The sequence below is a fragment of the Siphateles boraxobius genome, unplaced genomic scaffold (genome assembly GCF_051911475.1).
Source record: "Siphateles boraxobius isolate OS27281-9 unplaced genomic scaffold, OSU_SipBor_1 77, whole genome shotgun sequence".
Lineage (NCBI taxonomy): Eukaryota > Metazoa > Chordata > Actinopteri > Cypriniformes > Leuciscidae > Siphateles > Siphateles boraxobius.
In genome coordinates, this window is record NW_027509205.1 from 15,294,830 (window position 1) to 15,319,560 (window position 24,731).

The 24,731-nt window shown below is 38.8% G+C and overlaps 1 protein-coding gene across 2 annotated transcripts; it reads left to right on the forward strand.

Moving 5' to 3' along the window:
• Positions 1-50: 50 nt before the first annotated feature.
• LOC143725883 (interleukin-17 receptor D) lies at positions 51-19,077 on the forward strand. Of its 2 annotated transcripts, XR_013198355.1 has the most exons (13): positions 51-285; positions 9,733-9,817; positions 10,825-10,983; positions 11,090-11,208; positions 11,420-11,543; positions 11,689-11,727; positions 11,827-11,972; positions 12,186-12,260; positions 12,502-12,568; positions 12,831-12,980; positions 14,428-14,600; positions 15,383-16,153; positions 17,196-19,077. XR_013198355.1 is itself a non-coding variant. In XM_077218702.1 (12 exons), exons 1-12 carry the CDS (start codon positions 169-171, stop codon positions 15,896-15,898), a joined length of 1,770 nt encoding a protein of 589 aa, XP_077074817.1. In that variant the 5' UTR covers positions 51-168; the 3' UTR covers positions 15,899-19,077. The 2 variants fall into 2 exon arrangements, 1 of the variants encoding a protein (XP_077074817.1); XM_077218702.1 differs by having other exon boundaries at positions 15,383-19,077.
• Positions 19,078-24,731: the final 5,654 nt, after the last annotated feature.

The window sequence follows — 24,731 nt, forward strand, 5'->3', positions numbered from 1 at the left end:
CCCTTCGCCTACCTCCTCCCTTCCCCTCCCACTCCACCCCCTCTGCTTTTACTCAACTGATCTTTAGTTCTTCAAGATACTTGAAAAGGCTTATCTGCTTTGAGGACATAGCTGTGTTGGGGTTTAAAGACAGTTTTCAGTGTTCTTCGGGCAGGTAAAGAAAGCGAGATGTGGCCACCCACATCGACCCTGGATCTGCTCCTGCTGGTCTGTTTGTCCCTTGGCGCCCATGGTGAACGAACATCTTACAGACCTCAGAGTTGCACGCTTGAATGCATCCGCTGGGTAAGACTTAATACTTTGAATTTCAGCTGGCGGTATCAACATTTAAGGAATAAGCGGTACTGTTTTTATTCATTTTGCAAAGCATTAAAGTAATTGTTATGTAAATACAAAAAAAGATATATACTTTGTGTGTGTGTGTAAGTATATATTATGGTATAAACAATAAATGTTTTGGTCATGGTTATACAATTGACCGTAAAATAAATATAAGTTGAAACACTAAAATCTTGAAAGAGACCCAACTGTAAATCTGGATTTCAAAATCTAATTTGCACCGTGAAATAAGGGTTTAGGATTCTTTTTTAAAAATTAATAAAAGAAGGTATAAAGTGAATGATTACTGAAATTCATGCAAGTATACTAACTATGCTGGAGTGTCGCAAAGTGTGCCTGTGTGTGTTCATCGAGGGATTTCGCTTTCACTCATACTCTTTCACTCATTGTCACACACTGATCTTAATCTGTGTCTTTGGTTCTCACTCATGCTTTAAGATTTTTAGCCTTTTTACTATATCTGTTTTTTCTGGTTGCTTCAGGTCAGCTACATAAAGATCATTTGTTTTTGTTGTTTTTTTGTTGTTTTTTGCAGTATCTGTCTGCTTTATTTAGTTTGATTATAGCATGAAACATGATATTTTTGTACGTCTAAGTGAAGTCACATTTATTTATATAGCGCTTTTTACAATACAGATTGTTTCAAAGCAGCTTTACAGAGATAACAGTAAAATAATGCAACAAAGTTTGTTTCCAGAAGAAAATAGCGTCACAGTCCAGCTTAAGTAAGTTCAGTGATGTTTAATTTTTGTTGTAAAAAAGTTAATTTAGTTCGTTTATACTGTATATATGCACTCATTACAATAATCTAGCCTTGACCTTGTAAGAATTGATAAATTAGGAAATTCCAGACAGTCTGTTTCGGTGGTGACCAGACACTGAGAGGACAAAAGGACCTCTCTGGAGATTACCATTTGAACTGGCCTTCATGCACCATTGAGACGAAAGTCTCACCTCCGAACCAACTTCATCTACATCTCCCCTCACCCCCACCTGAATGCACCCAAGAAAATGTAGTTTTAATGTGAATGATTATCACAGAGTATTTTCATGTTTAGTATTATTTAAAATGTCACAGTGCGACTGGTACAAATGTCCTATTTCCAAATAAGTAAAACAAAGGGTAATAAGGTTTTTGAGATTTTATGGATAACTAGCACACAAGGAGGTGTTGGCCTCTAGACAAAGGGTCTCCCTACACCCAGAGGTGCTACCTCTGAATGCAAATGTCTCACTGTTAGCAAATAGTTACTAGCAGGTAAATTTCCACTGTGAATGATGTTTAGATCTGAAATGAGGTCTGGGTATATAATGAAACGCAGCGAGAGCTCAGGGCCTTTTCTGTACTTCAGATCGGTCCGTGAGGCTGAGAGGAAGACCTCTTTGAATTGATTATGAAGTTGGCATGATACATTTACCTGACATAATAAATTGTTACATTTGATTATTTTAACTGACTCTGACATTGTTTTCATTGAAGAGTTAAACGGAATAGTCAAACATTCGCTCACTTTTAGTGAGGCACAGATATTATTAAAACCTTTCATTTATGGAGTCAGATGAAGTAACGAGTAAATACATATGAGAAAATGTATTGCATTTAACCAAAAATACTTTGCCACGAGAAAAGACAGTAACACGCAGAGACCTTCACCTGTATTATTGGAAACCCTCATTGGACCAATAAACAGGCTTACAAAGCTCATGAACGCATGAACTAACTGTTCCGCATTCTTCATTGAAAGCATATGAAGTAATTTAGATACATTTTTTAGATGGAAGAATTTTACAGATGCTAGAAACGTAGCTTTTAAATGAAAGATTGGTATCAAAGAGCACACCCAGGTTCCTAACCGATGACGAAGACTTGAGAGAGCAGCCATCAATTGTTAGACAGTATTCTAGGTTAGTAGCTGACGTGCAGAAGTTTTTGGTCCAATCATTAGTTTTTTCAGAATTAAAGGCCATGTTGCAGGGTTCATTTTCAACGAATTTGTGCAATTTGATTGTTGGTAATAAACATTTAAACACTTATCCATTGTATATTATGTTTTTGAGTATCACAAAACGGAATATAATACGAAAAAGTAGGTACTATCTTACAGCGGTTTGCTACGATTCTCCTTTCCCCCACAATGCATTGCATTACGTCACCTTGGGGAGAGATTTTACCAAAGACCACCTTGAGAGCATTGAGAGTGACTAGAGAGAGACGAGTAGTAGACGAGATGATTCAGATGGCAGATTATAGATAAATTAAATAGATAAATACATAGATAGATATACAGGTCCTTCTAAAAAAATTAGCATATTGTGATAAAGTTCATTATTTTCCATAATGTAATGATAAAAATTAAACTTTCATATATTTTAGATTCATTGCACACCAACTGAAATATTTCAGGTCTTTTATTGTTTTAATACTGATGATTTTGGCATACAGCTCATGAAAACCCAAAATTCCTATCTCAAAAAATTAGCATATCATGAAAAGGGTCTCTAAACGAGCTATTAACCTAATCATCTGAATCAACTAATTAACTCTAAACACCTGCAAAAGATTCCTGAGGCTTTTAAAAACTCCCAGCCTGTTTCATTACTCAAAACCGCAATCATGGGTAAGACTGCCGACCTGACTGCTGTCCAGAAGGCCATCATTGACACCCTCAAGCAAGAGGGTAAGACACAGAAAGGAATTTCTGAACAAATAGGCTGTTCCCAGAGTGCTGTATCAAGGCACCTCAGTGGGAAGTCTTTCGGAAGGAAAAAGTGTGGCAAAAAACGCTACACAACGAGAAGAGGTGACCAGACCCTGAGGAAGATTGTGGAGAAGGACCGATTCCAGACCTTGGGGGACCTGTGGAAGCAGTGGACTGAGTCTGGAGTAGAAACATCCAGAGCCACCGTGCACAGGCGTGTGCAGGAAATGGGCTAAAGGTGCCGCATTCCCCAGGTCAAGCCACTTTTGAACCAGAAACAGCGGCAGAAGCGCCTGACCTGGCCTACAGAGAAGCAGCACTTATTTATTTATGGAAAATAATGAATTTTATCACAATATGCTAATTTTTTGAGAAGGACCTGTATAGACTAGATATATAGATAGACAGACAGATATATATAAATATAGATAGATAGGCTAGTATATGCGGCAACTGCACATCCAATGGCCATAACGTTACCTGTCAAGTATCCCCTTTTGGCCGGGAAAGTCCCCTATTTAACCCTTCTTTCCCGCCGTCCTCCCGTATTATTATTTTCCCGTAAATCTCCCGTATTTTAACCTGCGCTACTAAAAAATAATAATGGCACGGGCGGATAAAAAAAAAAAATTCCCAATCTGAGCTCTGTCACTAGCCACGCGATAACTGCCACCTGCAGTAGCCTACTACAGGTACTGTGGGTACTGTAGGTGGCAATTGTCGAGAGGTTAGTGTGTGAGGTCAGATGATGAGTGACAACGCGGGGGGGAAAAAGAAAAAAATCTGAGACGGATGATGGACGCTACGACAGAGACGGAAGGCACTCCTGCCACAAAACCAAAACCCTCATGTAGGCTAAATACCGCGATCAATGGGAAAGCGAATTTACTTTTCTGAAGAGGAGCAGGGTAGGGGACAGTCACGCGTTTTGTAACTGCGATTTTAGCATCTTAAAACCTGTTAACCGTTGCCAGTGCGCCGACGCACTGAAGCTTTTTTTTGTTTGTTTAAATAGTTAAAAGTTTGCCATTTCTGTCTGAGGATTTTTCAAAAGTGGGGTTGCAGCCTAACAGGTTAAAGAATGCAAAGTCTGCAACAAATTTGAACAATAACTCACTAAAAGAGTAAAAGTTATGTTACATGTAAAGAAAAACTGTAAAAGAAAAGCAATATGAAATGAAAAGAATGTGTGGAATGAAAATAAAATGTAAATGAGACAAGCAATGTTAAATGAACAGAAAATATGCAAATAAGCCTTTAAAATAAATGCTCTTTATATATACCCTTTGTATTTCCATTTAAGCTATAACACTTGTCTGAAAATGTAAGGGATAACGTTAACGTACTGGAGCTTGGTTGGGGTGGTGGGACTGCTCGCGGTGGGCGCCGGAAAATTTCCCATATTTTCAAATTCAAAACTTGACAGGTATGCCAATGGCGCGGGCGCCTCTGACATGCGACCAACTCTACGTTTGCAACAACATTTTCACCGGAGGAAGAGATAAACGCTTATGGTGTGTTCACCCCGAACGCGAATAAAGCGTCAAATACGCGTATAGTTAGACGCTTGAACATTCGCTCGAGTTCAAATTTTTCAACTTGCGCGCCAGACGTTCGCGGCAAACGCGTCGCCCATTTCGCGTCATTCACGACGCCCGGCGCGAATGATGCGTCTATTCGCGTCTTTGCATTGAGTTTGTATGTAATCTACTCGCGCAAATAATTAAATTCGCGTTCGGTGTGAACACACCACGCCCATATAGCTAGCATCATGCCTTCTATTTCTAGATGACAAAGACAAAGTTTACAAGTACTACGACACTATGACAAAGGTTACCGCTACTTATCTGAACTAACGTCATAATCAATGCCCCTAGATAAAAAGACAGATTTTTCACTCGGTGCTATTCAATGACAGTAAAAAAAAAATATTTGTCGTTATTGTGCACTGCTGCTCGTATAGCTCCAGTGCAAAAGATAGCAGCTCACCAGGACACTTCACCAACTCTCCACTCATTCTCCTCGGACCATGGATTTAATTGGCTTTAACCGCCATCAGTTCTTGGCAATTCCTAATTTGCCCTCTCTCGTCTGGCAGGTAGTGATGTGACATTTGAACCGAGGCGTCGGAGCTTGTGTCGAGAAAAAATGGGCGTGCCAGATGAAGCCGCGATTCGAGGCTTGTGTTGTTAACGTGGAAATCACGTGACTAATGACAAACGAGGCCTCGGTATTTGTGGAAACGTCATCGGTTCGGTTTGAGTGTCGAAACTCGCGCCACCTTGTGGGTGTTGTCAGGAGTAGCAGACGCAGTTGTAGTAGTCAGTCAGAGTCAGAGAGTTAGAGAATTCTCATTGTTATTGTCGTTAATGTGTCTTATGTGTTGTTAGGGCTGTATATTATTACATTATATCGAGCTAGAATACTTATAGTATATTGTTATTATTAATTATAGTAGCTATATTATAATCTTGTTATATTAATTAGATAAGATTATTTGGATTGCTTTGGATTTTCCGATCTGGACTGGACTGCTTATTGTTTTGGATCGCCCTTTTGGATTTGTTTGCTTTTTGCGACTCTTCCTTTTTCCTGGTAATGGAGCCGCAAGAAAGAGGAGATCCTCCCCTGTCTGGCCTCAACACAAGCATCAGTATCTTCATTTATACCAGCTGGCACTGGCATTTTTATGTTCCCCTGCATCCTCTGTTCCTTGTGAAAGGATATTTTCCAAGACTGGAGAGGTTTTGTCCAAGAAGAGGAATCGTCTAAACCCCAACACACTTGAAAATTGTTTTGTTTCTCAATAAAAATCTATTGTAATCCTTCCTTCACCCACCCCAAACTGCAGTGTTGCAGTTTGCTCCTCTATATCCCAGTCCCATAAGCACAACACTGCACTTAAACTAGAAACAGTTCACTGCACAAAACACCCCAAAAACAATCTTAACTTTTTCCACCCCAGACTATTCTGTTGCAGTTTATTTTATTACACTCACTCCACCATAAGCACTGCACGCAAAAACAGTGTCACTTTTGTTGTTCATACTGTCACTATCCAAACAATTTCTGAATAATTAATTAACTATGTATGTGACAGTTGTCTCTGCACAAGTAAATTCAGACAGAGAAAGATACATATTTTATTTTATACCCAGGCAATGGACAAATGTCTGCTCAGGTCTTTTTATAATTGCAAATGAAAGGTTACAGACTTTAATAGTGAGAAGAAAATAAATAAGTAAATAAAACAACGTGTGTGTGTTTGGGTGGGTGGGGGGGTATAAGTCTGCTCAGGTCATTGGTTCAGAATTAATTAATTTGTCTGCTACTTCTTTGCACAGTAGCTAGGTGTCACTAGTGAGCAATGCTGAATGAAGCTTCGAGTAATGAACCTTTGGGTGAAGCAATGGGCTGCGAGGTCTCAGTGGTTCAGGAAGCCTCATTTTGCCATCACTACTGGCAGGTTCAAAATTATACGGCTGCGGGCCATAATACATGTTGGCTCTTGCCACCTCTTCCTCATCCCAGTCAGTCGCCATATACACAAGTGTCACACCGTCATCCTTAGCAGGCCCGCAGTAATGGCGGCAGGCAAGATGGCGGCGCCCATAGAGTTCGCGGCGGATTTGTGTATACTAGACTGAGGCTACCTTTCCTCCACTTCTCCCCAACGTGACGTCATCACGGAATTGCGTAAAAAAAAACTGTTACTACCAAAAACGTAAAAAACTGGTCTTTAAGACCATTTTTGAGACATTTTAAAAATGATATAGATATCTTGAGTGATTTATGTACTCATTAATCGACAGTGGTGGTTAACCTGCAACATGGCCTTTAAGTAATAGGAAATTACTAGTCATCCAAATTTTTATATCAGCTATGCATTCCGTTAATTTCTTGAATTGGCAAATTTCGTTCGGGCGCAAAGAGATATAGAGCTGAGTATCATTGGCATAACAGTAAAAACTAATGCCATGATATCTCCCAGCATGTACAGAGTGAACAGCAACGGTCCTAGTACTGACCCTTGTTGTACTCCATACTGAACTTGTGATCGATAAGACATGTCTTCATTTATTTTTTATTTATTTATTTCATTTATTTTTTATTTTATTTATTTAAGTATGATGTAAACCAATGCAATTCCACTAATGCCAACATAATTTTCGAGTATTTAAAAGAATGTCGTGGTCAATGGTATCAAATGCAGCACTAAGATCGAGTAACACTCATAGAGAGATACAACCACGATCGGATGATAAGAGCAAATAATTAGTAACTTTAATGAGAGTAGTCTGGGTCTAAATCCTGACTGGAAATCCTTGCATATATACTATTTCTTTCTTAAAAAAGGAACGTAGTTGTGAGGATAGGCTACTGCCTTTTCCAGTGTCTTTGACAAAAAGGGTAGATCTTAGATCGGCCTGTAATTGACTAATTCTCTAGGATCGAGTTGCGTTTTTTAAATAAGAGGTTTAATCATAGACAGCTTAAAAGGTTTCGATATATCCTGGTGACAAAGATGAATTAATGATATTAAGAAGAGGATCTATGACCTCTTTCTTTCAGTAGCTTAGGTATAGGGTCTAACATACATCTTGTTGATTTAGATGATTTAACGAGTTTAGACAATTCTTCCTCTCCTATTGCAACGAATGATGGGATTTTTCCTAAGGGACACTACAATGCACTGCCTGATGCGATACTGTATTAGATGGTTGCATAGTTATAATTTTCTCTCTAATATTATCAATCTTGTAAGTAAAGAAGTTCATAAACTCAATACTGCGCTATGCTCTTTGGAAACTTAAGAAGTAGAAGCTTTATTTGGTTAATTTAGCCACTGTATCAAATAAATATCTAGGGTTGTGTTTGTATTCTTCTAAGAGAGTCGAAAAATAAGCAGATCTAGCAGTTTTAAGGCCTTTTTGTGCGCAATCGTGCTCTCTCTCCACGAAATTCGAAACACGTCTAGTTTTGTTTTCTTCCAGTTGCGCTCCAGTTTCTGGCTGCTTTCTTGAGGGCCAGAGTATGCTCGTTTTACCATGGCATTGGACTTTTTTCTTATCTTCTTTAAGCGCAAAGGAGCAACTGTGTCTAGTGTTGGAAAAGAGAGAGTCAAAAGTTTCTGACGCAATATCAAGTTCTTCTAAGGTATCAGGGATGCTGAGGTGTTGAAACTGATCAGGAATATTATCAATAAAGCAATCTTTAGTGGCAGAAGTGATAGTTCTAACATATTTGTAACAGAGTTGGCTTTGCAACCTTGGCTGAATGGAGTATGCTAGAACATGGAACATGATATTTACTTAATATTCTAATGATTTTTGGCATAAAGGAACATTTATAATTTTGACCCATAAAATTGATTGTTGGCTATTGCAACAAATGTACCCATGCAACTTGTGTCTGGTTTTGTGATCCAGGGTCACATATCATTAACAATAAGTGCTTTTGAAGTAAGGGATATTGAATATTCAAAAACCATAATTTGTTCATCTGTATTATCCATTTTCTTTTTGTTGAACATCAATTACATTTTTACCTTTAAATGGGTTTGGGATGTTTTTGTATTTCCTAATTCGGGGAACAGACACAGTCTCTATATGATGATATCTGGGTGAAAGAGTCTCTATATGATGGGATTTATCTGACCTCAGTGATGTAAGACAGTTAGCAGACGGTCGGTTTAGCCAGTCTGTCTGCTTCTTGACCTGAGCCCCAGATTGTCATGTTTGAGCTCTAAGACTATGTGCCCTATTACTAGAGAGAAGATCGGCACCATCCCAGGATGAATACCATCTCTTTTCAACAGGTCAGGTCTGCCCCAAAAACTTTTTTAATAGTCTATGAACCATATATTATTTTGTGGACACCAGTTAGACAGCCAGTCATTGAGAGGGGACAGTCTACTAAGTATCTCATCACACCGGAGAACCGGAAGGGGGCCAGAGCAAATTGCAGTGCCTGATATCGTACTTGTGAACTAGGAGTTCACACACCTCTGTAACGTTAATTTTAGTGATCTCCGACTGGCGAAGTCGAACGTCGACATGAATAATAATCTTAGAGAATTTACGATTAGCATTAGCCAGCACTTTTAAATTTGCTTTGATGACAGGCACTCTGGCATCTGGCAAACATGTGACTATGGTGGCTGGTGTCTCTATTTTCATGTTCCATGTAATAGAATCACCAATACTTTCTACAGGATTCTCAGTCTGTGTTTTGGAGTGGGGAGAATCTATTTGTTATGGTAATTGGAACAGAAGAGCAGTGTTTTGTCCCGTGACTACAGCGTCTCACAGTCACCCAGTTGCCTTGCTGCACGGGCTCTACAGCTGGAAATGAACAATGTACAGAGTTCACTAAGCTAGTCGCATCCAAACTTTAATCAAGGATACTAAGTGTGCAAGGGCTTTAGATTTGGATGTGACTAGCCAGTACAGCTAGTCTACTATCTAGAACTACTATCTAGTTCTGAAGGAGCACATAGCCATACAAGTCCACTCTGTTTTTTTAAATTGCAAATTCTATTATTTCTAAGTAAAAAATTATAAGCAAGAAATCTGTCCTTCTGTCCAAAAGGTCAGTGTTACACATTTGATTAGTGGCCTAGAAATGGTGCAGAATCTGTAATATTTCATATTTTCCCTATTCTTTTTATAAAGTAGACAATGTGTATTTTCAGGGAGACCCAAGATGTGAATACTGCAGAATCACAGCAGACGATGTGCAAATATCTCCCAATATTTCCTCCTTCAACCCGTTTGGAGGTAAGTACATTTTATTGTATATGTCCAGCACCTCCCTATAGACCTATAATGACACAACATAATCCAGCTCTGCCAAAACCCAATGATCTTTGTAAAGGTTCATAGCTTTTGATCACTAAGTAGGAGTAAAGGGATCGCTTTCAGCCAGTGAAATTAATTTTAATGTAAACTTGTAGATGAACCAATGCTCAAAATGGCATAAGTGACTGTTAACATAGTTAATGATCAGTGTATTGTATACACATTGTACACTCAACTGCAAACTCAACTGCTGATGAGTTTGAAGTTTTACATTTCTAAGAATGATAGGCTTGAGGAAAAGCTTATTTAATTGTTTCTTTAAGTGAATCAGAACTTGACCAGCAATGCAAACAATCTGTTATTAATTGTCTTTTCATGCTTTATGCGGCCAGTAAAAGTACACTTTGTAATCCATCCACTGCATCACTAAATGATAACATGCGAAATGTGCTTGAATTTGCCTTCCACAGTGATCAGTGCTGACATTCTTAAAAGGATGACCAAGATCTTTAATTGTTCATTTATTTAGAACTGCTTGCACAATCAGTGACGTTTCAGGTTGCGTGATGTAGGATAATTACTCTCTCTTGTTTTGTTGGATTAAGTTGTTCTTTTAATTTCACTAAACAAGACAAGCTGTTTTGCTCTATAATTGTTTGCAGCAGTTCCAGGAATCACTCATATTTGGCTTTTTTTTTTACTTGAACCATACACATTGTATATGTATGATTTTCCATTTTCAGCTGCTTGCCAAGACTAGCATGTTAGGATTTTATGTCTTATGTAAATCAAAGTGCCTTTCTCTTGTCCTCGGATGGTTTTAACTTTGTCATATCAAAGTTCTTTTAAGAACTTTTTTTTAGAATTCTATGACTTCTAATCTATACACTTCTATGATTTTAATAAACAAGTCAGGTACAAATAGTTAATTAAGATAACAAGAGCTCATTTAGTGTAACTGTGTGGCAACTCCTCTCCTCGGCCAGGTTGCGTACCTTGGCCTTGTCACTCTTTTCTAGGCCAGGAAACCCCAGAGGTCTGCCAGCATTATGTTCAAGCACCACAAAATATTCACATCGAGTTTGAAGCCAATAAAGATCCAACATATGATACCATTACTGTGTCATGGAACCCAAGCCAATATGGTAATGACCGTCTGTCTGTCTGTCTGTCTGTCTGTCTGTCTGTCTGTCTTTCAAAATATCTATCATTCCCTCTGTATCTGTCTAATTATTTGATTGATGTACACAGGTATTGCATTCCTACGTGGATTTCAAGTAACCCTTCAGGCTCTTGGTGGATCTCAGTTACCATGTCAGCTCTTTCTCCTGGGTAGCAATCTGTCCCTCACCCCTGAACATGCCCATCGGGTATGTAAAAAAAAAAAAAAAACACTACAACTTAGGTAGCATCCAATGTCATTTTATTCTTGTTTAAATAGTGTAATATATTTTCAAACTATAAGAAAACAAAACAGAGCTTTGAATCTTTTTAAGAACTTACTGTTTCTCTATTTATATAACTTTGAGTTACCATGTAGTTCCTGAAGTCATGAATGTATTTCCTTGATGGTTTTCACAGGTGTATCACTCAGATCCCTTCACAAATCTGTCTTTGAATAGGGAGTATGTCGTGATTGTCATGGCACTGCCCACCCCTGAGCGATCGGACCAGTCTTTTGCGAAGAAAAGGTTTTTCACACACAGTAAGCGCTTCCCTGATGATTAAAAACAAACCATGTAATTAGTTTGATAGTCATTAACAGTGTTGACAACTTGCACCACTGCACATTAAGAGAATCAGTTGACAAATGCTTTAGTTGTAATAAACTTGGCAATGTGTGTTTTCAGCATGTCCTGAAAAAAATGGTCTTGAAGAGTGTAAGAAAGGTGAGTGTTGTAGCCATCACGTGTCTTCTGTGTTCCTGTTGATCATGGCACATGGTCCTCAGATGTATTCGTTCATGTATGTCATGTCATTCATTATAGACTGGTATCCCAGATACGTCGAGGTCCACCAGGAGAACCAGGATGTTTATGTTACCTTTAACCTTGCACCTGAGAACTTTGAAGTCCGTCAGTATTTTTCATCATGTTTCGGAGGTGGGCAACGAAATTACACAAGCATCAAACCGGTGGGTTTTTAAAAAACATATTTTAAATAAAACATTAATAACAACATCTATAATACAGACTTACCGATATTACGGAATACCGATATTTTTGTTATTTAATCAAGTGTAATATCAATCAGTGTTATTTAAGGATAAGTTAAATAAATATGAAATAAATAAAATTTCTCACGTTTACCTGATAATTATTAAATCAGAATGTTTGCTGATGTGCAGGATTTCAGTCTCAACAAGACACATCACACATACCGTTTGCAGCATCTCCAAGCAGGTACAAACTACACATGTGAGGTGAGTCTTCATTCATCAGATTAAATGGCTGTATGTGTGTTTGTTTAGCTTTCTGTATTATTGAATGAGAGATCAAATTATGTCAGGCACACAACCATTCAGACACATTAAAAAGTCTGTGCCAATAGGCTTCTGCAAATATTTGCTGTAACTTTCTAGATGTGAAATGTGTTTGCATTCCCAGAAGTTTTTTTTTTACTTATCACATGTTCAGTAGTTTTTATATTTTTCTTCCGTCCAGATTGCTGCTGATGTTGTGGATGCAGTCAGGAAAACGTTCGTTGTTGTAGTTAAACATAGCTCTGAAGGTAAAGTTGAACTGTCAAATCAAAAAAGAACACGTGTTCATCAAAAACTGATTTGAACTCTAAGGACATGTTAGAGGTTATTGTACACACTGAAGGCAATATAATTGTTTTTGCAATGCTTAGCCTTCAGCGTGTACAGAAACTGCATGTTGTGCAACATGCCAGGCAGCTTTTAAAGAGGCAACACCCATTGAAACAATTATGTTATCGTATACTTCAATGTCATAATCGGTTTGGTATTTTTTTCTCCTCTCACGATCAGAGCCATCGACCTCCCACTTCACAGAAAGCCCTTCACTGATGGTGCTCTTGTCCGTGGGAATCCTGCTTGCTGCTACCGCAGTGCTCACCTTCACCGTTGTCTACAAGAAAAGACTGAAGAAGAAAAAAGTCCAGACCAAAATGAGACTAGGTTCGAGTTTTATAACAAAATCGATAAATGATTGTACTTCATTAACATACTGGTCAGTGATAAAACTGCTGAGCAACACATTGTGTTCTGCTCGTTATTTATCCATGTTAAATATTTTGTTTTCAAAGCAGGGCTATAAATTAATTTGGGAAGTTTAAAAAGTGTTTTTGAGAATACCAACGGACGCTGGTAGCACAGTGTATGATTTACAATGGATAGTATAAGTGAACACACCCATGCTAAAGTTGACTAAAAAGAGGAATAAAAAAAATCATCTTTTGGAAATTGATCTTAATGCTTTAATTTAAAAAATGAGGAAAAATCCAACCTTTGAGGACACCAATTTATATTTGTGAATTAATAATGTATCGTAAATAAATAAATGTTCTTCCTTAAAATACAGGTTGCATAAATCAAGACACCCCTATGTTAAATTCCCATAGAGGCAGGCAGATTTTTATTTTTAAAGGCCAGTTATTTCATGGATCCAGGATACTATGCATCCTGATAAAGTTCCCTTAGCCTTTGGAATTAAAATATCCCCACATCATCACATTCCCCTCATCATACCTAGAGATTGGCATGGGGTACTTTCAGTTAGGCTAATACTGGTTTGATTTGCATTGAGAGATGATCTTATGGAAAGTACCCCATGCCGATCTCTAGGTATAGTGAAGGGTATGTGATGATGTGGGGCTATTTTAATTCCAAAGGCCAAGGGAACTTTATTAGGATGCATATTATCCTGGATCCATGAAATAACTGGCCTTTAAAAATAAAAATCTGCCTGCCTCTATGGGAATTTAACATAGGGGTGTCTTGACTTATGCATCCTGTATTTTAAAGAAGAACATTTATTATTTACGATATATTATTCATTCACAAAGAAAATTGGTGTCCTTAAAGGTTGGATTTTTTCTATTTTTTTAAATTAAGGCATTGAGATCAATTTCCAAACAATGATTTTTTATTCCTCTTTTTAGTCAACTTTAGCATAGTCCTTTACGACTGTTGCTTGTCAGATTGTACAAACATGATCTCCGTGTAAGCCATGTCACACTGTAGGATCTCAGTTTTCATTAATGTCAGACTGTACAGCAAGACGCATTAAAAACGGAGTTTTACATCAGTCCGCCACACGTTCAGTGACTTGTTGAATTGGTGAATGTCGTGTGAGAAGTCGCATTACAGATCTGTGCATCAAATCTACTGAGACTGACAGAATTTTGCCTGAGGTAGGCCTACAGGTCATTAATCAAATCATGGCTGTCATGCAAAGATATCAAACTAGTGATCAAAGACTTCAAAGTTTGCGCTAGGATCTGAGTAATCGTTTAGGATTCCAAAATGTTTTTGTCTCAGACGGCCAAAATCGTACAGTACGAACCCAGCTTAAGATGTACACCGTTAATAATGGGCAATTGTGTTGTTATTTCCTATTTGTCAGAAATCATCGAACAGTACTATGACAAAAAACTGGGTGAAGGACAGTGTGTTTTGCTAGACAAAACCAGCCGTCCGCCTCGTCTACTGATTTGCTACTCAAGTAATGATGGTCCTGCCCACGTCAGAGTCGTGTTGCAACTGGCTGCTTTTTTGCAAAAGCACATGGCGACTCAAGTAAGTGTATTCGTGATTAAATCAGACAAAGCAGGCTGAGAATATTTGATTTATTTTAAGACTTTGCTCCCCCATCCATCTTTAAATGTTCATGAAACTCTTAAAACATTTTGTTTGAGATTATTAGACATTTCATGAATTAATTGGAATGTAGTGTATTTAAAAATATCACATCGCACATTATTTTGAATAATGAATAGAAAGGTTTTTGCCATTTAGCTCTTTTCAGTGTTATTTTACTATTGTTTATGCACTCTTATAGTATTTATTCATATTTTGAATTTGCTTTTATTTGTATATTTTTCATTGTTTTATTTAAGTTTTAGTAATTTTGTATTGTGCTTTTGTCATTTTCTCATAGTTTTTTAATAATTCGAATTAACTCATTAGTTTTTAGTATACATCACCTTTTTGTAAGTTTAAGTTTTTCAGCTAATATTTATATTTTATTTCATCTAACGGCAGAAGGTTTTAGGTTTAGTTAACAATAACAACACCGGTCCTTTCAGTTCTAAAACCAAAGTATTAGCGCTATTGCGACTGGTACAAATCCATGGATAACAGTCATTAGATTCTCCACACTGGCCATCAGCATCTCAATAAAAAAAGTATTAAATAATATAAATAAAAATGAATAAATATGTCTATGTATTTAAATAGATAAAATAAAATACATTTAAAAATGTATTTTTAATGTATCCATGAATTAAAAAAAAAAGTATATACATGGTTATTTCAACTCTTTAATTATCTCTATTGTTAATTCTCCTTTTTCTGTTCAGGTGCATTTAGACTTGTGGGAGGCCTTGCGTATTATGGAGGAGGGCAGTATGGGGTGGCATTGCAAGAGAATGAATGATTGTGACTTTGTGCTGGTCATTTGCTCCCGAGGTCTCCATCAGAACCAATCTGAGGACGAGGAACTGGTGGAGAACACCACCTTAGCTACTGTTTCCATGATCGGAGAGGAGCTGTATCGTGCCAAAGCGTTGGGTCAAGACCTCTCCAAATTTATGGTGGCCATATTTGAGTACTCACAAGAGTCTGATATCCCAGCGACACTAGGTCTTGCTTCAAGATACTCCCTGCCTAAAGACTTACCTTTGCTCTTCTCCCATCTTCACGGAGTGGCTTTGCAGAAGCCTGGAGTTTACCTACAGGTGGAGAATATTTTAGAAAGCGGGTACTGTAAACTTCCAGCTGGGGCTGAACTACAGCTGGCCATACAGGAGGCCAAGACACAGTTTTCTGAGGAGCCGACTGAAGAGGAACATGTAGGAATTCCAATCATTTCATAAGGATCTCTAGAACTGCATCAATAAATGCACTCACACCCCAAAGTATACTTTGATATTTTTCACAGTCATACATAGCCTTTCAAAGTATAAATTCATACACTCCACGGGTGAGTACATAGTAGATAAGTACATTCTTGCCTCATTTGGGAAGCTACTTTAATCCCCTCACACAATTACAGGTCAACACATGTGGATGTGTTTTTTTTGTTCTTGTTTTGTTTTCGTTTCTTTTCTGACTGTGAAACAATGGTCCAGGCCAGTGTTGCCATCTTGTGGGCAAACTAATTAGTGCACAAACATTTTTTTTAATAAGGCTGCACCCGAAATCGCATGCTCAAAAAAAGTACCTACTCGAGAGAGTAAGTAATTACTTCACGGTTTCTAAAAAGTATGTTCTATATAGTATGAGTTTGTGTAGTATGAATGTAATCCAGACTGCATTCGCCATGTTGTCATTATCATGTGGCCTACCAAATTCAGTTGTGTCACTTCCCTGCCTTTCACAAATGCTCTCCTTGTGATCTCATGGGATTGTAAAGTGTCCATCATATGCACACTTAAGAGTCTTGCCGGAAGTAGTAGGTGATCCGGGTACTTTTGCCTTCTTTTCTTAGGGTCAGATCCCGTCTACGGAGAGCCTGGCCACTCCCTATTAAAGGGTTAGTTCACCCAAAAATGAAAATTCTGTCAGTATTTACTCACCCTCGTGTTGTTCCAACTTCGTTCATCTTCGGAACACGAATTAAGATATTTTTGATTAAATCTGAGAGTTGGATCACTCCTCCATAGGCTTCTTAAGGGATTGACAATTGTTCCCCGAAAAGTTATTAAAGACATCGTTAAAATAGTCAAAGTGACTACCGTGGCTCAATCTTAAGTTTATCAAACGACGAGAATACTTTTTGTGTGCAAAAACAAACAAAAATAACGACTTTATTTCAACTATTCATTTCCTTCTCTGTGGGCCTCGAGTCAGTTCACTAGTATAATAGTGTAAGCTTCTGTTGTTGTACGTCACATGCATCGCACACATGACCAGCATCGGCCAATAGTGAGCCTACGTGTGACGTAGCTCTACGCAATCACACTACGTTAAGTGACTCGAGGCCCACAGAGAAAGAAATTAATAGTTGAAATAAAGTCGTTATTTTTGTTTTGCACAAAAAGTATTCTCATCCTTTGATAAACTTAAGATTGAGCCACTGTAGTCACTTGGACTATTTTAACGATGTCTTTAATAACTTTTCGGGGCTGGCAAGTGTCAATCCCTTAAGAAGCCTATGGAGGAGTGATCCAGCTCTCAGATTTCATCAAAAATATCTTAATTCGTGTTCCGAAGATGAACGAAGGTCTTACGGGGTTGGAACAACATGAGGGTGAGTAAATACTGACAGAATTTTCATTTTTGGGTGAACGATCCCTTTAAGTCCTATTGTACCCAATATTGGTTGTAGTTCCACCACAGTTCCACTGGGGGCGATCGCCCATGAGTGCAAAATGAATGGGAGTCTATGGAGCTAGACGGCTAAATTTGTCTCTTTCACCCGATTGCCGTTAAGAAATCTCAGATTTAATTGTAGGTTTTGCAAGTTCAACATGGGTTATAGGTCTAAAGTTGAATGAACGAGTGCTTATGTCCTTTCGATTTCTTACAGGTTGAGTTATTGTTGCCCATTATTGTTGCTAGCATTCTGCTACGGAACGCTGATTGGTCAGTGAAGAACTGATTACGACCAGAGATACCGCTTGATGGCATCGTGGCATCCGATGCGAGACCAGAATGTGTGTGTGTATTTTCAGCGTGGTCTTTTAAAACAACAAAAAATTTTAAAATACTTTTTAAAGCAAATAAGTGACTCTAAAAAATCTAACACCCAGCAATGTGTAATTTCTTTGCATCTCCTCTTGAATACAACATTCAAAAGACAAAAAATTATATGCTGAGAAAAGTGGATTTTGAGGGGTATAGCTCCATTGACCTCCATTCATTCTGCACTCGTCCTGTTAGCGCCCTCATATGGAACCAGATTGGAACTGCAACCAGTTCAGAAGCCAGAAGTTTACTGAGAGTGGAAGTTCTCCCTTTATTAGACATTCTCTGGATCTGTCAATTCAAACATACTTCTCTTGTCACATACTGTTACTGTTATATAGTAGGGAAGTATGCAATTTCGGATGCAGCCTAACATAAAGCGCGTGTGTGAGCTACGAAATGCACCTTGCACACGATTTGCAAGGAGTTTTCAAACTGGGGTCTGGAAGAGAGTGCAGGGGAGTCAGTGTAAAAATATAAAATAAATAAATTGAATTAAAAATGTATCAAAATAAATAAATTGATTTAAAAAAATAGATTTTATAGTACAGTGCAGTAATATTCTGAATAGAAAAATGTAATGTAACAATAAAAACGACGTAGCCTACAGTGACTTGGAGACCTGAAAATCATTAGGTATCCAGAATACCCTAGCAACCACATAACATTCAGAACACCTTAGCAACCACATAGCATACAGCACCCACAGGAGTTTTGCATAGACATGCACAATCAACTTTAACTCAATTGCATGGGCCTCTTTTTAGATTGTTGTGAAAAACAAATGAGAGGGAACCTGAAGTTACAGTGAGGTTGCCGAATGCTGTGAATGATTTTGTCATGTAAATGTGTATTAATTTTGCCTTATTTGTGTAGTTTCTGCTTATGTTCATGAATGATAAACATCATGTTACAGTAAATATACCTAGTATTTGCATGCAATCCAAGTAGTCTTTCTTAAAATGTTCAAGGACACTTTTGATTTATTGTAGTGAATGACCTTAAATTGTGTAATTTGTATACATGAAGTATTATTTTTAATTACCTTTATTATATTGTTTGCCAGGCCAATTTTTTTATATCAGTTATTGTTGCAACAATCTGTGTTTGTCAAATATGAAGGGGAATTATTTTATTTTGACAAACTGCCTAAATGTCAGTGTTTTTTAATAATGTATTTTAATAATGCATAATCTTTATATTATTATAATGAAAGGAAATTCAGCCACAATTAAAAACATACATGTCTTAGTGTTGTAACACATCTCTGTTTTTAGAATATAAGCTATAAACTCATACATAAAATGTTTATGAAAATGTATGAATGCATGATGTTTTACAAATAAGCTTCCATTGCTTTGTTAAATAGCGACTAATTTATTCGACAGAATTTTTTTTTTTTTTGGTGTACAATCTGACCGTTAGAAAGCTTTGATTTACGAATATAAAACAGCATTGGCAACAACAAATTTATTGCAATTGTTTTTTGTTTTTTTTGCATTAGAATCATTGTCAAGGAATTCAAACACCACATTTTACACAAAGTAAACCAATCATAAATTTAATTGGCAATAAATCTTTTAACATCTTGCCAAAACTGTTCAGAAAATTGGCAACGCCAACAAAGACGTTTCAGAGTTGCATAGAGAAAACTGATGCTATTTTTAAACATTGAATTGTGGAGTAATATTTATGGGCCATTTAGAATGTAATAATTTACTTTGTGCTGCACCTTTTTGTAGCAAATGATTTCTACTAAACTATACAAGTAAAGAGTAAATGGGCATAATATCCCATTGGAACAATAATCAAATTATTTCTACAAGAACATTCTAAGCACAACTGCAGAGTGGAACTGTTTAAACAGATACATAAAGACAGTTTAAAAAAGTCTAAGATGGTTTGCTGGTCTCATCAGGGGCCTATACCATGAAGCCGGTTTAGGTGGCTAGCCAGCTATGTTTCAGTTTAGTTTGCGTCAACCCTGGGTTTTAGGGACCACAAAAGTGGCTTGGCTTTTAGCAGTGTTCATCCCCATAGTAACTTGCGCTCCACGGCTAACCTGGGCCGGGGCAGGTTATGTTCTAGGTAAGAGGTTGCAAACTGAACTTGGACCAATCAGCTGTGAGCAAAGTGACACATGCCTGATGCGATAAAGTCACTCCACCTGTTTCTACTCCAAATTAAAGGTCACTACATAGCAAATGATTTTTAAAGACTAAATCGTCTGGTTTTTAGTGATGCTTATTTAGAATAATAAATTTGTATGATTTAGATATTATTTAGGCCTATGTAATTATTATACCCTTAATCAATCACAGATGTACAATTTTGGTTCATCAATTCTTATTACGCAGTTTAAATGAATAAATATATAAAGGTAATATAAATACACTTTAGCATCAATAGATGAAGCTATAAAATAACTACATGTGAGCTTAAATGTTCAATTCTCTCTATAACTTTATCAGCTGTATAAAATAACTTCACAACTTTTACTTGCACTGATATACAGTAGCGAGATTTTTTCTTTTAGTTGTCCTCTTTCATAGACAGCTGTTTTCTTCTTGCTGTGTAAATTTGTTTAAATTCTTACTATTTTAATACTTTTATTTAATAAGTGAATTGCGCTGCTTCTCTCGCGAGAAATTAATCTCAGTTTCACTCTTTCTCAACATGTGTTTGGCCGTTTGCTACTGATGTCACACCTAAACTCCTAAACTCAGGATCAAAGCCTGAGTTGACAGAGAAAGTTGATGATCAGCATCATGGTACCAACAAAGCCTGGTTGGATTGGTTTGGTTTTGTCAACTCTAAACTAATCCTGTAACCCTGAGTTTGTTCAACTACCATCATGGTACAGGCCCCTGGTCCATGGCCTGGACCATCTCGGCGTGGTTTAAGGTCTGCGTTTTATACCAGAATGGAAATTCTCCATGAGAAATGGGAACTGGAAAATGACAAACATCACTGATAGCTACACAAATCGCCCTAAACATTATTCCACATACTGACCATAAGAATGTTAATTTCAAGCTACTTTTTCTTGTGAAGAATGCCACCATTATAAAGGTCATTCCACGAAATCGGTGCCTTTTCAACTTTAAAAATTTGAAAAATATAATTGTTTTAAACTGATTTTTTTCAATACCCATTGTATTGTATTGACAAGAAATTGTATTGGGCCATTTCAAGCTATGTCATTTATTTTATGACTGTTTATTTATTTCATGTGTTGATATTTTCCTCAGTCCTGTTACCGACTAAAGTGTTACTATATATAATACTTCCAATTACAAATATGCAACATTTTGCACATATATTACTAGCATTTTGGTCCCTCTTTTCATTCAGATGATGTCATATTTAAAACAATTCTGTTTTGTATCATAATTGCCATTCAGATTACTGAAAATGTCCTATTTCAGGGACAACATCACATTACAATTAAGAAATATGACATATATTTTACAAGATATAATATACTTTGACAAGATATTTATTTTAAAAAGGGTCTTGTCCAAAATGCAATATAGTGCAGATTACTATGGTGAGATCTGTTTGACTGTCAAATGTCATTTTTCTTTTAAAATATCAAATTAATGACAGTAGCAGGACTGAGCTCTCAATATCCGAGAGTGTCTGTTTGTCATTGCAGTTAATTGCATGCATTATAGACAAGAGCTATGAACTTATTTACTTCCATACTAGTTATATGGAACATTAGGCCATGACAATTTGCTTCCATATGGGAGGTAATCTAGAATTATATAGAAAAATACAATAATAGAAGAAAACATATATCTTTATTAAAACAAATCATCTTTGGACATATAAAACGTGGTCTGCTCTCCATCTCCTTCGCCTCAACACCTTTTCTACCTCATTGCATTCTTATATGCTTCTATTTTTCTTTTCTTGTTCTTGGTCTCTCTTATACTTCTTTTTTTTCCCATAGAAGATACCGTTCTATCCTCTCTGGATCCTGGTCTCTATGAGCGCGATAGCGCCATTGCTTCTCACCTGCAGTTAATGGCATGTTACTAACAACTGTAAAAGTGTATAGCAAATTAAAAGTGATGTTAATTCTATTCAAATAAGACGTAAGTAAGGAGCATAAGTATACAAATAAAAAACAGATGCATAAACAAACAATGGTAACAATACTCGGTTACTAACGTAACCTCGGTTCTCTTACGAGAGGTTCTCTCGTATTGCGTAAGTTTAGCTTACGCTACGGGAAAGATTCACCTTCTCGAGATATTGAAGCCCAAAAATTATCCTTAATTTTGTATTAATTGTCAACGCGGTGCAGCAGCTAGCAGACCTAGAGCAGGCCATCTCGCGTGCTAATTGGCTACTCTGCGGGCAACTGCTGCAGCCTACCAGTGAGCCCGGCGTGACGTCACACCCAATGAAGGGCGCCCGCGCCTTCATAGCGTCACAGCCCGCCAGAATGGGCGTGGCTTAGCGTATAAACATAGGCATTTATGGCACTAAACAACGTAGGCTGACTTCCCTGGTTTTCCGTCGACTGAAGCGAAGTCGCTCGTGGCGCGAGCACGGCCGGTTACGCAATACTCGTTCCCTCTCTAGAGAGAACCGAGGTTACGTTAGTAACCGAGTATCGTTCTCTTACCAGAGGTTCTCTCGTATTGCCTAAGTTTAGCTTACGCTACGGGAACACTTTGTCAACGCTGTGCGCGCCAAGCATCCACCATGAGACCCCGAACTTTCAGGGGAACCCCATAAGTGGAAAAATAAGGTGGCCAGCCACGCGGGCCATCACTTGTACATAAGCACACATAGGGAATACAAAGCGGCGCGCCGGTCTGTATAGGCACATGGCACATACCCTACTAGTGCAGCTCAACCAGGAGAGCTGAGTCACGTGAGAGTGATCTGAGCAGGATGATCTGGGCAGAATACACCTCTCCTTCACACTGACAACAGTTTAGCCTGCAAGGCAGGAACTTCTAGGTTATAAAACCTGACAAAGGTAGACGGGGAGCTCCAGCCCGTCGCTACACATATGTCATGGATAGAAATCTCACTGGACCATGCCCACGACGACGCCACGCCTCTCGTGGAATAAGCCCTGATGCCCAGAGGGCATTGCAGACTTTTTGACGCGTAAGCAGCCGCTATAGTGTCCACTATCCATCTGGACAGGCTCTGTTTCGAGTGCGCCCGAAATCCTTGGTGCGCCCACCAAACGAAACAAAAAAGCTGTTCTGAACGCCTGAAGGAGGCGGAGCACGTAATGTAAAATCTCAGCGCCCTGACAGGGCAGAGGAGATTCACATCACTTTTGCTGTCAGATGCTGGCAGAGCTGACAGCGAAATAACTTGCGCTCTGAATGGAGTGCCCATCACTTTAGGAACATAGACACGTCTGAGGATGACTTTAGAGTCATTCGGCCCGAACTCAAGACACGACGCGCTAACAGACAGCGCCTGCAGGTCCCCCACACGTTTTACTGACGACAGTGCAGTCAGAAAGGCGGTTTTCAGTGATAGATATTTCATAGACGGGGACCTCCCCTTATCCAACAGCTCTTGTAGGAAGGTGAGCAGATGCGCCACCCCGCATGTCCGTGGGTCCAGACCTCTGTCGGTGCACCATCCGGAGAACACCGACCATTTAGACGCGTAGAGCCTTCTCGAGGAAGGAGCTCTAGACTGCGTGATCGTGTTCATCACTCCTTCTGGCAGGGCAACGAGTACCCGTTGATCAACCATCCGTGCAGAGACCAGCGCTCTGGATGGGGATGCCAGATCGTGCCGCGAGCCTGAGAGAGGAGATCTGCCCTCAATGGCTGCCCGCTGAAAACCGAGACCGGCTGATTTATGTGAGATGTCCCAATCATAAGGGATGGGGAACATTCTTTTTTTTTTCTTTTTTTTTCACTTAGCTAGCCGCGTACTCGTACGTGTCCCTCGGCCTCATCTTCAGATGCGACGGCAGTGAGGCTCGTGAGTGGCAGCTGCGCGTCGGTGAGTAGGGACGGGGGGTGTCGAAGGCTTCGAGTCGAGCCCGCAGAGTCGACAGCGGAAGCGCTTCACAGAGCTCGCAGCCCCGGAAGTGGGAGGCGTCTTAAAAAAGACACTCGCTGCTCTTTTAGAATAGGATAGCGTAGCTCGCACGGATGGCTGAAGGTGGTGAAGACGGCCGGCTTCCTCAGTGCTGTCCTAAGCTGGCTGTTCGCTGTTCGACGGCGGCGGTGGCTTCTCTCAGATCCAGCGATGCGAAGAGCTCGCTGAAAAATCAGGGAAGTCAGCCTACAGCCCCTATGTTTATACGCTAAACCACACCCATTCTGGCGGGCTGTGACGCTATGAAGGCGCGGGCGCACTTCATTGGGCGTGACGTCACGCCGGGCTGTCACATGTCTGTCCTGTCTTGTTATGCACATGGGTGTTTTGTTATTTTGAGCCATGTGCTCTTGTCATTGTTTAATCCCTCCCCCTTGTTATCTGATTATTGGTTTAATAGCTCCACCTGTCTGTCTCGTTACCCTCCTTTGTTTGCCTCCCTATTTAGTCTTCCTGTGTTTGCTGTCCTGTGCTCGTTCATTGTATTTGTTACGCGTTCTGTATGCTGTACCTGTTCCTGCCCTGCCTTGTCTGTTTTTGGATTGCCTTGTCTGTTTTTGGATTTAGTTTTGGTTTGTTTATTTTATGTTTTGTCCTATTAAAACACTTCTTGATCTGCACTTGAATCCACGGAATTATTCCCGGTCCCACCGTGACACGGGCTCACTGGTAGGCTGCAGCAGTTGCCCGCAGGGCAGCCAATGAGCATGCGAGATGGCCTGCTCTAGGTCTGCTAGCTGCTGCACTGCGTTGACAATGAATACAATATTAAGGATAATTTTTTGGCTTCAATATCTCGAGAAGATGAATCTTTCCCGTAGCGTAAGCTAAACTTACGCAATACGAGATAACCTCTCGTAAGAGAACTAAGCATGTCAATGCTCATATCTCGCTGCTTTAGATCAATAACACACAAAATAACCT